Source organism: Ursus arctos, unplaced genomic scaffold, assembly GCF_023065955.2.
Source record: "Ursus arctos isolate Adak ecotype North America unplaced genomic scaffold, UrsArc2.0 scaffold_14, whole genome shotgun sequence".
Taxonomy (NCBI): Eukaryota; Metazoa; Chordata; class Mammalia; order Carnivora; family Ursidae; genus Ursus; species Ursus arctos.
In genome coordinates this window covers 19,650,600-19,664,286 of record NW_026622808.1, presented here as the reverse complement: position 1 = coordinate 19,664,286, position 13,687 = coordinate 19,650,600, and the positions used below count along the sequence as shown (strand labels likewise).

The following is a 13,687-nucleotide window of genomic DNA, read 5'->3' as shown; positions in this document are numbered from 1 at the left end:
CATGACAGGCCAGCTCTGCCTCCCCAGGGCGCTCCCGACCCACGCCTGGCCTGAACAAATCAACAGGTGCATTTCTTCACCAATTAAAGAGGCATATCCCCACTGAAGGGAGTGCAAAGACTTGGACCCTGGAATCCCTCCACCCGGAGGTGACACTATTAATACTTCTGCTCCAGTAGTAACACTAGACAGTAATACTATTAATACTTCTGCTCTATATCCTCAGCATTTTTCTTAAAATTTGTGACAAAACATACATAACACAAAACTGACCACCTAACCATTTTTAAGCGTGCACCTTGGTGGCATTAGGTATGTTCACATCGTGTGCAGCCATCACCACCGTCCAAAGCCAGGACTCTCCCGGCCCTTCCCACGTACGTGTGCAGCACCGAGGACAGCGCTAGAACCGTATCCGCATACCACACCGGGACTCGGGTTTTTGCTTACTGTGTCCTCGATGTACTTCCTGTCGCTTTTCTGCAATGTAATTTTTGATGTCTGTTTAGCATTTCATTGTACAACAAACCCTAGTTTAGACTCCCCCTGTTCTTGGGCATTTCAGCTGTTTCCACGTGGGGGCGGGTGATGGTCTGAGTAATGCCATGACTGATAGCCGCGTTACTAGTACATGAGGCTCCTGGTAGCAAAAGTGCTGAGCAGAAGAACCTGACTGCGAAAAAGATTAATTTCTGAATGACACCAATTGATTCATTCTCAATGATAATGACTAATTTGCACATTTTTTGCCCGCAAGTAAAGAGACGAGAAACCATGGGAGCCTGCAATCAGGAAAGGGAGTAGGGGCAGGACTCCAAGGGATGTTCTGGTTGTCCATCTCACATTTATCAGCTGTGAGTCTGAGCAGGGCACAGGGCCAGGCGCTGAGGACACAGCATGGAAAAAACCCCTCATGGAGGGAAGACAGTAAGCAACAAACATCTCGCAAACATGGTGACAAGTGTGTTGACTGCCAGGAAGGAGGGTGAGTGGTGTTCTGATGGTGAAGCAGATGTGCCCTGGCCAGGGATCAGAGAAGTGTCTCAGAGGTGGCACTGAGGCTGAGATCTGAAGGGTGGGGGTGGGTAAGGCATCCAGGCCAAAGGAACAGCATGAAGGGCGTGTGGCAGGGAGGAGGGACTGTAAGGCTGGCATGGGGGAAGGTGTGCACTACGAGCCCAGGGGAGTACAGGGGGTTGAATAGTGTACCCTAAAGTTCATGCCTACCTGGAACTTCAGAATGTGATCTTATTTCAAAATAGGATCTTCACAGATTTTATTACTTAAAGAGCAAAAATGAAGTCATCCTATGTCAGGGTGAGCCCCAACTCCAATGAGAATGTCCCCATGAGAGACAGGAAAGGACACAAAGACACACGGGGGATAGGCCATGAAAGATGGGAGCAGACTGGGGTGATGTGGCCACAGGCCAAGGAATGCCGGGACCACAAGCTGGAAGTGGCGAGGAAGGAACCTCCCCTAGAACCTTCGGAGGAAAAACAGTTTCGCTGACACCTTGACTCCAGACTCCAAACCTCCAGAACTCTCAGAGAATAAACTGATATGGTTTTAAGTCACCTAGTTTGGGGTCCCTGTTACAGCGACCCTAGGAACGCAACACTAGGGTCTCTGGTCCCGAGGCCCAGGCACACAGGTCAGCCCAGCAGGGCAAGAGCGAGCACATTCTCAAGAGTTTTGGTACATGTGGCACCGGAGTGGCTGCCAGAAAAGTGGGCCCAGGTACATGGCCCCCCACTAAGAAAAGAGAGTGTCTCTTTTGGGTAAATGTATTTTTTTTTAATTAACACAAACTCTTACTGAGTACGACATACAAAAAGGCATGTGCTCTGTGGGGGAAAAGTCTTCTCAGCATATAGGGCTGGGAAAACTGGACATTTGCCTGTGAAAGAATGAAGCTGGACCCTAACCTCACGTCCTAAACAAAAACTGCTCAAAGATCATGGGCCCAAATGTAAAAGCTAAAAACTCTTGAAAGAAAACACAGGGGTAAATCTTTGTGCTCCTAAATTTCTCTGTGGATTCTCGGACATGATACTGCAGCACAAGCAAAAGGAAAAAAATAGATATGCTGGACTTCGTCAACATTAAAAACACCTGCGCTTCTAAGGACACCATCAAAAAAGTGAAACAACAACCCAGACGACAGGAGAAAATATCTGCAAATCGCATATCCGATAAAGAGAGTCTTGAAGAAGAGACACAAATAATGACTGACGAGCACCTCAGAGGATGCCCAACACCGTTAGCCACCAAGAAAACGAATTAAAAACCACAGCGAGGTTACTGCGGCATAGCCACTAGAATGGCTAGAGACAAAAGGACAGGTGACAAACACGGGGAGATGATGGAGAAACTGGACCTGTCACACACTGCTGGTGGGAACGTAAAAATGGTGTGTGGCTGTTGTGGAAAACAGTCTGGCAGCTCGTCAAAAGATTAAACGAAAAAATGACCACTTGATTCAGCAATTCTGCTTAGGTATTCATGTGATAGAAATCACAACATACATCCGGCCAAAATCTTGTCCACCGATATTCATAGCAGTATTATTCACAGGAGCCCCGAGGTGGAAAACGGGCCAACTGTCTGCCAAGGAACAAAGACATTACCAACATGTGGTCTAGCTGTACGACAGAGCACTACTCAGCCTTGAGAAGGAAGCACACGTGCTACCACACGGATAAACCTTGAAAATACTTTGCCTACTGCCAGAAGCCAGTCGTGAAAGGGAGGACACATCCCTCTATTTATATGAAATGTCCAGAACAAAAGCCAAGGGGAATAAAGGGACAGGAAGAGAGCTGAAGAGGGCAGGGCTTCTTTCTGAGGTGATGAGAATGTTCTAAAGCTAATTTGTGGTGATCACTGCACAACGCTGAACACGGTAAAAACTACTGAATTGTATAACTTAAGTGAGTGAATTCAGTGGTATATAAGTTACGTTAAAAAAAAAAAAAAAGCAAAACACGCGTAAGACATTATTACTATACAGGCAAACTGTTTTTAAAACGTAATCCTGTCTCAAGAATGCAAAGCCACGGGAACTTTACACGTCTGCATTCGGGCTTATGTTCTATCACCAAGGGTTCTCTTCTTGTCCCTAGAGCTCAGGGCCGATGGGTGAGGAGCAGGACAAGCCACCTGCCCCACCCGAGGTTCACATGGTTACCCGGCACATTTCAGTGGCCCCTCGTGATCACAACTGAACCGGCGAGCTCACTAGTCTGGGTGGTTCGGAGCTTCCAGGACAGGGCCAGGGTTGCCTGACCTCATGGACTGGGGAGCACTGGGGCTGCAGTCAATCAAGAGGAGCCCCAGGGAGTGTGATCAGAGGCCCAGGCAGACAACACTGTTCGTTCTGGGGTGTGCCAAGCAGCCGTGCACAGCTGAACGCCACCACCCGCCTTCTGGGAAGGGTTGCTTCATGGACATTTTTATGAAACTTCAGGGCTGGATTTCCAGCTGCCACCTCTGCATTCAGAGTCCCAAGCATGGGAACGGCCTGATGTGTCACCACAATCCTAGTTCTGCCGCCTGTGCTGGCACAGGGGGCCCACCAGCTGCCCACGGCCCTGACTCAGCCGCCTACACCTGTTGCTGCCAGGGACCTGGCTGCCATCTGCTGAAGACTGTGCTCGTGTCACCTGGGAGCCTGGGTGAGGGATCCAGCTCAGGGGTTGACGTGCCCCAAGTGAGGCTGTCTGACCCCCTGCTGGCACTCCCACCCATGTGGCAGGGCAGGTTCCCCCCTGACTCATCACTGTTTCCCACTGCCAGGCACTCGGAAGAGTACACCAAGCTGAGACCGGCAGTATTTTACACGAACCTCATGTAAACTTCCCGCACCAGGTCAGTAGGACCGGAGCAAACTGGCCCCGTATCAGAGGTGTCGCTGTGATAATGAAAACCAAGAACGGCCGAAGGGAACCCGCTTGGGTTTTGGATGAGCCCCACGGCGCAGCAGTTGAGTCTCTGCTCTCCTGACCCTGCCCCTGGCCGGCCCTCTCCAGCATGTACCTTGAGCCACTGCTTCTCGGTCAGCGAGTCACTGTAGTCCACCTCTTTGCGATGGCGGGAGCCGCGGCCGAACATCTTCTCCTCTTCCTCTTCACAGGTCAGTCGCTCCACCTCTGCATCGTCCTTGATGATCCACGACGGGAGCTCGTCCTCCTCCATCAGGCGCGGTTTCCGCTTGGGGTTTCGGGCCTCCTCGCGCCTGCGGTCCAGGTCCATGCGCTGAGGGGTGCGGGGCAGGGGACAGAGGGAGAGAGGCGTGAGCACGGGGAGAGTTGGGGGCACCCAGAGGGCATGTGGCAAGGGCAGGCTTCATTGCCTCAGGTGCCACTGCTGGCAGGCAGCTCAACAGCAGCTCTGAGGTTTCTGGCTCAGACAGCAGACCCTCGCTAGGGGCTCTGCCTCAGGGACAGAGAATTCCAGGAAAGACGGGAAGGTCGCAGAAGAGGGGCCAAGGGCCCACGCTGACTCCATGCTGACTTGTGCTTTCTACCCAGAGCTAAGCCTGAGACAGCCTTAACTCCCCCTGAAAGGGAGCCTCGAGGACAAAACACTCAGGAAGATAGGCATTCAGCAGGACTGAAAGTCACACGTGGGATGGTTGTGTGTGTGTGCGCGCGCGCGTGCATGCACACATGTGTCCCACCACTGCTGCAACACTCTTAGGGGACCACGGAAGAAAGATAGGTCAGTTAGGAGATAGTGTGGGGCCCCCCCCGAGAGATGCCCAGCTCCATGACCCACCGGAGACACCACTGTCACCGAGAAGTTTTGTTCTATTTGAGCGGTTTTGTTCTACTTCATGTCGATAGGGTGGGGCGTGCAAAGCCCTCAGAGCACCCCATGAGGTGTGTGGGGCGCCCCTGTCTGCCCGTGGTACCTACCATGAACAGGTCAAATTCCTCCTCGTGCCGGGCAATCATCTGGTTCACCGTCTCGTCGTCGGGCACTTCATCTTCTTCCTAGAAGGTTTCACACATTTAGTTCGAGTGCGGAGAGGCCGGGGTGGGCGGCGGCCGGGCTCGGAGGCGAGCGTCGGCGGTCCATGGGAAATGAGCTGGCGGTCCCAGTCCGGCTGCGGTGGATGGGGACCCACACGGCAGCGAGAGGCACACACGCACACGCACACGCACGCTCCGTGGGATCAGGGCCCTTGCTGGCCATCTCAGCCGAGAAGCCGAGGATTGAATGGGCATGGAGACTGAACTACCCCTCTCACCTTTAGAGGTGGCTCCTCCAAGTCGGGGTTGACGCCCGCTGGCGGAGGGGCAGTGTGGGCGAAGCTGGCACTGCCGCTGCCCGTGCTGCAGTGTCTGCTCTGTGGATAAATAGAGGACTTCAGTCTCCAGGGCTGTCAATCCGGCGTCTTTCACCAGCAGTTTAGAAAAAAAAAACCACTTCAAAGAAAAAGCAAGTACTCATCCTCTTTCCTTTCAGCCCACACTCCCTTTACTCCAAAGGGATGCAAAAAAAATAAGAGTGCAAAAAAGGTAAAAAAACAAAAATGAAAGCCGCTCATGCGTCCACCACTCACGCTGGGGAGGGGGTTGGGGCTGGCGCTGCCCTCACCTCATCCTGCTCCTCGTGCTCGAGGATGGCCTGCAGGAAGGCGCGCCTCTCGTGGCTGGAGGACTTCTGGTCAAACATGCCAGCCTGGATCACCTTCTGGTCAACATTGAGCTTGTACTTGGCCGCGGCCAGAATCTTCTCCTCTACGCTGTTGACCGTGCAGAGACGGAGCACCCGCACCTCGTTCTGCTGCCCGATGCGGTGGGCGCGGTCCTGGGCTTGCAGGTCCTAGAGGAAGAGATGCAGGTCAGTCCTGATCCAGCTCTGTGGAGATCTAAGAGGCAATCAACCTTGCAGTGCCGTCGGGAAAGGCCTTCCTATTCTTGTGTGACTGCCGCCTCTTGCCGGGCCCTTCTGCCAGCCCCAACCAGCAGCTTCTGAGCTGGGAGCCCAGGAATGCAACCTGGAGCCTGTGCCGGTATGACGATCCCCCAGGATCGTCCCTTCCCATCTTACTGGCATTCTATAGGTACTCCAGGGCATAGTGCTATTGGGAGGGCAAGTCCTGGGCCATTATATTCCTAAGCAGCCCATGTCACAGCTGCACGGGTCCCCTCACCTACCCCAGGAGGGCCCCGCGGTTGGTATGGCTGTACTGTGGTTAAGGGCACCGTTATGGGACAGGGCCAAAGCTGGGCAGCATCTTGGCAATGCCTGGCTTGGTTGTGGGCCCTGCTCCTTCCCTGCTGTGCGGCCCAGGCCGAGGCCCAACCTCTATGAGCCCTAGAACTCACTCTGTTGACACAGGCCCTTCTGGTGATTGTGAGGGGCGAAGAGCTAAATGGCATTAGATACTCAGCCCAGAGCGTGCCACGGAGTAAGCTACGATCAAGTGGTAGCCGTGGCTGCCAACACTCTCTGTATCATCACCCCAGCTCCAAAGCAGGAGGGCTCCCAAGAAACCTTGCATCCGGACCCAGAAGCAATTCATACCCAATGGGCTTGGCAGAGGCCACACCTGGCGGAGAGCCAGGAGTGCCCTGTATCTACAGCTGAGCTCCCCGGTTCGGCCAGCATGCTTCCTGGCAGTGCTTCCAAGCACTGGCTAACGTGGCCCGGGGGGACCTCTGTCCACTGTCTGCCTGCCGATGGGGACAGCACACCACAACCACGTCTCAGGAAACTGGCTGGTCACAGAGGTCTCGGTGAGAACTACGCCCCAGGCTGATGGTAGAAATGGACACTAGTAACTGACCTGAGCATCTGCCCATCAGATGGGCTGTAATTCACACACAGATAACTAGTGCCTCCAGGCTGCGGGGAAGGACATGCTCATACCCTGGGGTAGCCCTCTGGAGGTCACTTCGGCAGAGGTGACCACAATCTACAGAGGACATGCCCATGAGCCAAGCAATCCCACTTCTTGGGGTTGACTGGTGAGTCCTTGTACAAATACTCCAAGAGAGGGACAAGAGGGCTCCCTGAGCAGTCACGCTGAGAAACAAAACCCAGATGCCTGCCAAGTGCAGTCTGAGTCGAATCTCGAGGCCACCATGTGCCCGGACACCTGGCAGCTGAGGAAATGGCTGTGTGAAGTCCCTGTGGGCTTGCCCCGAGGGGAGAAACACACCAGCTGCCGGAGGGAAGAACGTGTGCTAGACCATGCTGTTCCTGTGTGTGCATACAGGTACACACTGGCGTGTGCTTAGAAAGAGCAGGATTGGTGGGAGGGGGAAAAATGGACTCTCTATGTTCTTTTGAGTCATTGATATTTGCATTTAAAAAGGTTCTTACTTTTATAATGAAACATCAAGAAGCTAAAAACTCACTTAAAAATTGCCGTCATCTATCAAATACCACTTCTGTGAAGCTACTGGCATAGAGACCTGGATAGGGCACACGGATACAAGGTAAGAGCAGCAGTGTACAAACACGCCCAAGTGTGCGAGAGCTCGCGTGGCACACGGCCTGGAGGGCTTGGATCACGAAAAAAGTGACAATCACTGACAGCTGGTAAGATTAGGGCATTTTCCACTTAACATATTTACATAAAACCAGGAATTATTTTTTTTAAATAGGAACGGAGTACATTTTTTTCATAATCGAAACAAAAACCAGTGTTTTAAGAAATAAAGGAAAATGAATACTCTAGAGGCTTCTCTACAAAAGCCTCAGAAGCTGTGGGTGCCACTGGGCCCTTGAGATGGGAGAGGGTCTCCGGGGAGCCTCAAGTGCCGCCCCCCCCCACCCCCCCGGCCAGGGGGCCAGCCAGCCTTACCTGGTGGGGGTTCCAGTCACTGTCGAAGATGATCACAGTGTCAGCCGACTGGAGGTTTAGCCCGAGCCCCCCGGCGCGGGTGCTGAGCAGGAAGATGAAGTACTCGGAGCCGGGCTCATTGAAGGTTTTCAGCAGCATGCCCCGGTCCTCCGCTTTCGTCGTTCCTGCGGGGCGCGGGGAGAAGGCTGTCAGCAGGGGGGGACCATGCATGGCGGGGTGGAGGGCGACGGTGAAGAGACACAGAGGAAGGCCTGCTCCAGAGAGCAGGGACAGTGCCAGCACACGCGCCACAGAAGCTTCCCGGGCCAACTCTGCAGTCACCCCATATGCATGCCTGGGCTGCGACGAACAACCAATTCAGGTTTACGGCGAACATGAGCCAATGCCATGCCTCCCACCCCAGGAGATGAAAAGGACTGCCAACAGGCCACTGACTCTTCCTGGAGTCACAGGGACTCTCCTGTGACCATTCAGGACACGATCTTCAGCCCTGCAAGCACTAGAGAGGCACGTAAGCTCCTTGGGTTGCTGCCAGCTCAGAGCAAAGGTGCCTTTGGCAAATCAGGACTCATTTTTGGTGATGAAATGAAAATTAGGGGCGCCTGCGGGGCTCAGTAGGTTAAACATCTGCCTTCGGCTCAGGTCGTGATCCTGGGCTCCTGGGATCGAGCCCTGCATCAGGCTCCCTGCTCAGTGGACAGCCTGCTTCCCCCTCCCCTGCTCCCCCTGCTTGTGCTCGTGCTCTGTCAAAATAATAAAAAATCTAAAAAAAAAAAAAAAAAAAAATTAAACGCTTCCAGCCACTTGCCCAACCACCATGATGAATAATACGGAGGCCCAATGCCCACAGGAGCCTGGGCTCCAGGCATGCCCCCAGCTGCCCCTTCCTGAGGAAGGGCTGAGGCCTAGAGCAGGGAAGGAGCAGCTCATGCTGAAGTGTCTGCTGTCCCATGCCCAGCCCACACCCTCACTCTCACCGCTCTGATAGTGGAAGGTTCCATCTCACAACATGTTGCTGAGCCCCTACCTTTTGTCTGTACTTTGCCAGAGCTGGGCTGTGACCAAGTGGGTACTGTGTAGCTGTGGCTGAGCGGACAAAAGTCCTCTCCTCACCATGGAGGACAAGAAAGAAACGGGGCAAATGAACAGCTGCTGGGGCAGGTGGGAATACGCTCTCCACCTAGAGCCTCTCCTGAGGATTGGCATGGTGACACAGACAAGGACCAGTGCGCACAAGGCCTGGCCCCTGAAGGACGGGCGAGACAACTGGAGAGGCCTGGCCATACCACTGGCAGGGGTGCAGTTTTCAGTCTCCAAGGCGTGGGAAGGAGGCCCCAGAAGGAGGCAGGGACACAGGGAGATACACACTGTCATTTGTGCTTGTAAAGGTTACCCTGGACGGAACTCCAAGACCAGGCTGACAGAAGGCAAGATGGGCACAAAGGGCATGCTGTGGGTGAGGGTGGGGAGGCCAGAGACCGACAGGCGATGAGCCCAGCAACCACAGGTCTGTAGGCTGTGAAACCACAGTTCCACCAGCTGCACAGCAAAAGACAAATGAAGGTGCAGAGGTTTGGGGCATCCTGCCAGGGAAATGCACCTGGCAATGAGCTGCGATCAAAGCGCTGAGAAGCCGTGGGAAAAAATCTACCGACTTAACCGTGTTCAAGCCAGCAGCTCTCAAGCTCACTCTTCCGGTGAGTCTGTTCACTCTCACAGTTGGACACAGAGCAGGGACTTCCTCTAGGGCCTCCCCGGCCAGTCAACATGGGTCAGAACACATGCCCAGCATGCTGTCACCATCTCACTCAGCACCCTCCTCCCTGGGGCTCCCATGTGCTGGGATCGAGGCAGAAAAACACAGCTTCCCAGAAGAGTACGGGGGTCGAAGCTAAGCACTGTTCCCAGGAGAACCTGCTGTCATCCTGCATCACCAGCTCCCTCTCTCCCTCACACACTACCCTCAGTACACATGGTCTGGGCACGGATGAGCCTGATTCCAGCTCCAGGCCTGACCAGTGACAGCTCTACAACCATCTGGCAGTGGAGAGAAGGACATGTAGCTTACAGCAACCTAATGAGAGCCAGTCCTTGGACCTGTGGGGGGAAAAGATGGGCTGCACCCTCTGTCGGGGACACTGAAAAAATATAAGGGGAGCCTGAACAGGATACCTGAGAATAAAGCTAAGATGGAAGACAGTGGGACCAAGAGCTTGAGAAAAGCCCCAGCAATATCATCTAGACACCTGGATCCAGCTGCACCTGAAGCAAGCTAACACCTGGGGCTCAGTATACTTTTTTCTGATGTCCACAGGAGGTGGACTTCTGCCACTTCCCACCAAAAGAGGACCACAACCACCGGACCCCAAGTTGCAGTACAAAGACCGTAAGCCTCGTGTTTAGGAGACACGGTGTCAGATCCAGGTGGGCCACTCTCCTAGGCCACAGGCTCTGATCCAGCCACAATACTTGCAGAGCCCTCCCTCCCAGTCCTGCAAACCTGTGTGTCACTGAACGTGCTACACTCACTCCTGACGCTAAACCCAGTCTCTGGGTCTTGCCCTGCCTCGGGAAGGAGGGTACACCAGCTAGAAGCTTTGGCAGTTGTGGATAACAAGTCCCGCCACAAACACCTCTCTTGGTCACACTCACCATCAAGCCTGAGGTATTTAAAGCCACGATACGCAAAATAATCTTCCATGATCGTCATGAGGGAGGTCATCTGACAGAACAGCAGCACTTTGTGGTTGGTGGCACGGAGTTTGGGAAGAATCCTATCGAGAAGCTCAAACTTCCCCGAGGCTCGGTACAGGTCCAGCCTGGTGAGCAGGGAGTGGAGGAAGAACACAACGTTAGCGACGGCGCTCTGTAGAAGGAGAGCGAGGAGGAAGCGCACCTCCCATCGCCAGGCTGACCTGGGCGCCTGCGCAAGCTGCTCATCACGGGGGCCAAGAGCACAGAAGTGGCTTCCTAGACAGACCCGCTGACCTCTAAGAAGTTTCAGCAAAGCCATTTTCAAGCCAGCTAAAATACACTCGGGCCATTCTTGGTCAAGGGTGAGCGCACGATTGTCATCCAACTCAGATACGTTTAAGAATGAGAAGAGATGCTATCGGCAAACAGGAAGCGAGGCCTCTTCCCTAGTCCATGAGAGAACCTCCAGGACCAAAGGCTCACGCTGGCGTGCCCACTCCGCGCCCCACACAGGGTTAAGGACCACTGCGGCTTCTCTCATTCCCTCTAGTCAACCACCCCCGGCTTACAGCTGTGCAGACTGAGGCTGGGGAGACAGCGTGACATGACTGCTGATGCTCTCAAACCCAGGTCTGTGAGCTCCCCCTGAGGCAATTTAGTATAAAAAAATATATAGCAAAACAACTTTTTGATCTTTTATTTGGTGCCTCTGTTCTCCAAAACCGTTTACTAGCTCACAGAACTGCTGGTGGCCTCAGCTCTGTAACAAGGCTGTTTGCAATGAGGAAACCTAGACGGGGTGCCCACGTCCAACAGCAGGGCTTAATGAAGCCTGGTTGCATCATCACTGCTGGAGGGGCACCTGGGTGGCTCAGTTGGTTAACTGCCTTCAGCTCAGGTCATGATCCCAGGAACCTTCTCCCTCTGCTTCTCCCCCTGCTCATGCATGCGCTCACCCTCTCTCAAATAAATAAATAAAATCTTTAAAAAAAAACCCAAAAACATACTGGAAAAAACCACCCCTGACAAGGTAGATCGAATACCATCTCTCTTAGCAGTCACAGTTTAGACTCAGAGTAATTAAGAAGGCTGTCAAGGGTCACGGAGCCCGGATGTGGCACTATGGGGCCTGGAAGCCAGGTCTGCCTCTCAAGATTAATGGGAGAATTTCTTTCTTTCTTTTTTTTTTTTTTTAAAGATTTTATTTATTTATTTGACAGAGATGGAGACAGCCAGCGAGAGAGGGAACACAAGCAGGGGGAGTGGGAGAGGAAGAAGCAGGCTCATAGCAGAGGAGCCTGATGTGGGGCTCGATCCCAGAACGCCGGGATCACGCCCTGAGCCGAAGGCAGACGCTTAACCGCTGTGCCACCCAGGCGCCCCTAATGGGAGAATTTCTAGTCCCTTTTTTGGGTTTGTCTCTATTTTCTAAATTTTCTGCCACAAATATAGTGCCTCTGAAATTGGACAAATGTGACGAGAGCAATGAAGCCAGTCAAGAAGTGAAAAAGACCTTCATGTGGACAACATGCCCGCCCCCTTCGCTGGGCAGCTTCTCACCCTTGCACGATGCCACCGGTAAACCCCAAGTGCTCGGAGAAGGACTCCTGCAACAGAATGAGAGATAGGTCAGCGCAGCGCAGGAAGAGGCCACCCAGGCCCACACCTCAGAGCCCCCACACTGGTCCTCAATGATCCACAGTGGCTCCGAGGCCACACGTGGACGCTGTACACGGCTTCTCTATCCTGCTGATGTCCCTTCCCTTGGGCTTCTCCAACCAAGAAAACTCAGTTACGATGGAACGCTGTTAACCACCGAAATGAGCGCACAAGGATTTGAGACCAGCCTTGGAATGGCGGGATGGACAGGGACAACAGGGATTTGCAGAGATCCCAAGACTTCACGTGCAGTGAAGTACAGACATACATGCGCAATTCAGAAGCAAGAATCCAGACTCTCAAATGGTATTGTGGCCCAAAAAAGTTCTGACCAAGAGATTTCATGACAAAAAAAAGTTGCTCTCGATGCTCCAAACCAGGAACGGCCCCCCATGTCACTGAGTGGGAAAAGCTGGCGTGCCAAGCAACAGAGGCTGTGGGATCTTATCAGGTGGGAAAAATAACCCCAATCTCGGAATGCTTTCCGTGGCTCTCTGAGGGCAGACTTACTGGAGCTTTCGTTTCTATCATGTATTTCCCTACTTTGTTGGGATTCTTTACAATAATAATCACTTATGAACAGAAAATCAATAATGAAACACTGTACAGGCATTACCTATTTAAGATATTAAAAAGTATTTTTAAAAAAGCCGTCGCGGAGAGACACCGCAGCTGAGAAGGGAGGGCCTGCGGTGCCTGGCAGTTGGCCTCACCTCGATGTGCTGGAACATGTACGGGTGGTTGCAGATCTTCCTCAGCTGCATGATGGTGTTCATCAGGGTCTTGGTACCACCTTTGCCCTGGGGAGGCAGAAGAGAGGCTCCGCACCAGGTCTTGATCCCCGGGCGGGGTTGGGGGTGCAGTGGGAGGAGGACTACAGAACGGGACGCTTCAGGGGAGGTGTGGCTTGTGGCAGAGTAACTGGGAGCAAGGGGCTGGCTCCTGTGGAAGCACAGAGGGCTCGAAGCCAGCTCTGGGGGAGCATAGACGGCCAGCACACGGGAAGGGCTGGCAGGACAAGAGGGAAGTAAGAACGGTAAATGGCTGAGGCTGAAAGATAAACGTTTTCCTTGGTTGTGGACACTGTGGGGAGTCCCTGGGGGGGCTGCAGCCAGATGGGCCATGACAACTCAGGAAGATTTCTGGCTACAGAGAGGAGGAAGGACGCGGGGGTGGGTGCCTGCTGCGGGCCGAGAAGTAACCCAGGAAACACGCTGCTGCACCCGCTCAGGGAAGAAAGGGCCCACAGAACACATGGAAGGAAGACATGGGGAGGCACAGGGCGCAGAATCGAGGGACCTGGAAGGACATTTCTGTCCTGATGAGGGGAGCTGGGATGGGTGGGGTCTGCGGCCTCAGAGCAGTCCCAGAGGTGGCAGCCCAGTCCTCACTCCATATCACTTCAACCTCAGTAACAAGGTGAAGGGGCTTAGTGGCCATGGCTGTTGAGTCAGCTCTTTCCCAGCTGGGAAGGTGAGAACATTCTAAAACTCTGCTGGGGGTCGCGCTGGG

General features: G+C 53.6%; 1 protein-coding gene across 8 annotated transcripts in view; it reads right to left on the bottom strand.

Moving 5' to 3' along the window:
* The window catches only part of SMARCA4 (SWI/SNF related, matrix associated, actin dependent regulator of chromatin, subfamily a, member 4), an 87,259-nt gene that overhangs the window by 18,629 nt on the left and 54,943 nt on the right, over nucleotides 1–13,687 (bottom strand). For 5 of the 8 annotated variants that reach the window (XM_057311527.1, XM_057311526.1, XM_044377993.3 and 2 more), the window contains 8 exons: nucleotides 12,889–12,975; nucleotides 12,077–12,123; nucleotides 10,475–10,641; nucleotides 7,823–7,986; nucleotides 5,605–5,832; nucleotides 5,255–5,353; nucleotides 4,920–4,997; nucleotides 4,039–4,257 (listed from right to left, as the gene is read on the bottom strand). In XM_057311527.1, the coding sequence (XP_057167510.1) occupies nucleotides 4,039–4,257; nucleotides 4,920–4,997; nucleotides 5,255–5,353; nucleotides 5,605–5,832; nucleotides 7,823–7,986; nucleotides 10,475–10,641; nucleotides 12,077–12,123; nucleotides 12,889–12,975 (1,089 nt within the window). Of the gene's footprint in view, nucleotides 481–4,038; nucleotides 4,258–4,919; nucleotides 4,998–5,254; nucleotides 5,354–5,604; nucleotides 5,833–7,822; nucleotides 7,987–10,474; nucleotides 10,642–12,076; nucleotides 12,124–12,888; nucleotides 12,976–13,687 lie in introns of all 8 variants that reach the window. The other 3 variants (XM_044377995.3, XM_044377996.3, XM_057311529.1) reach the window with 2 other exon arrangements.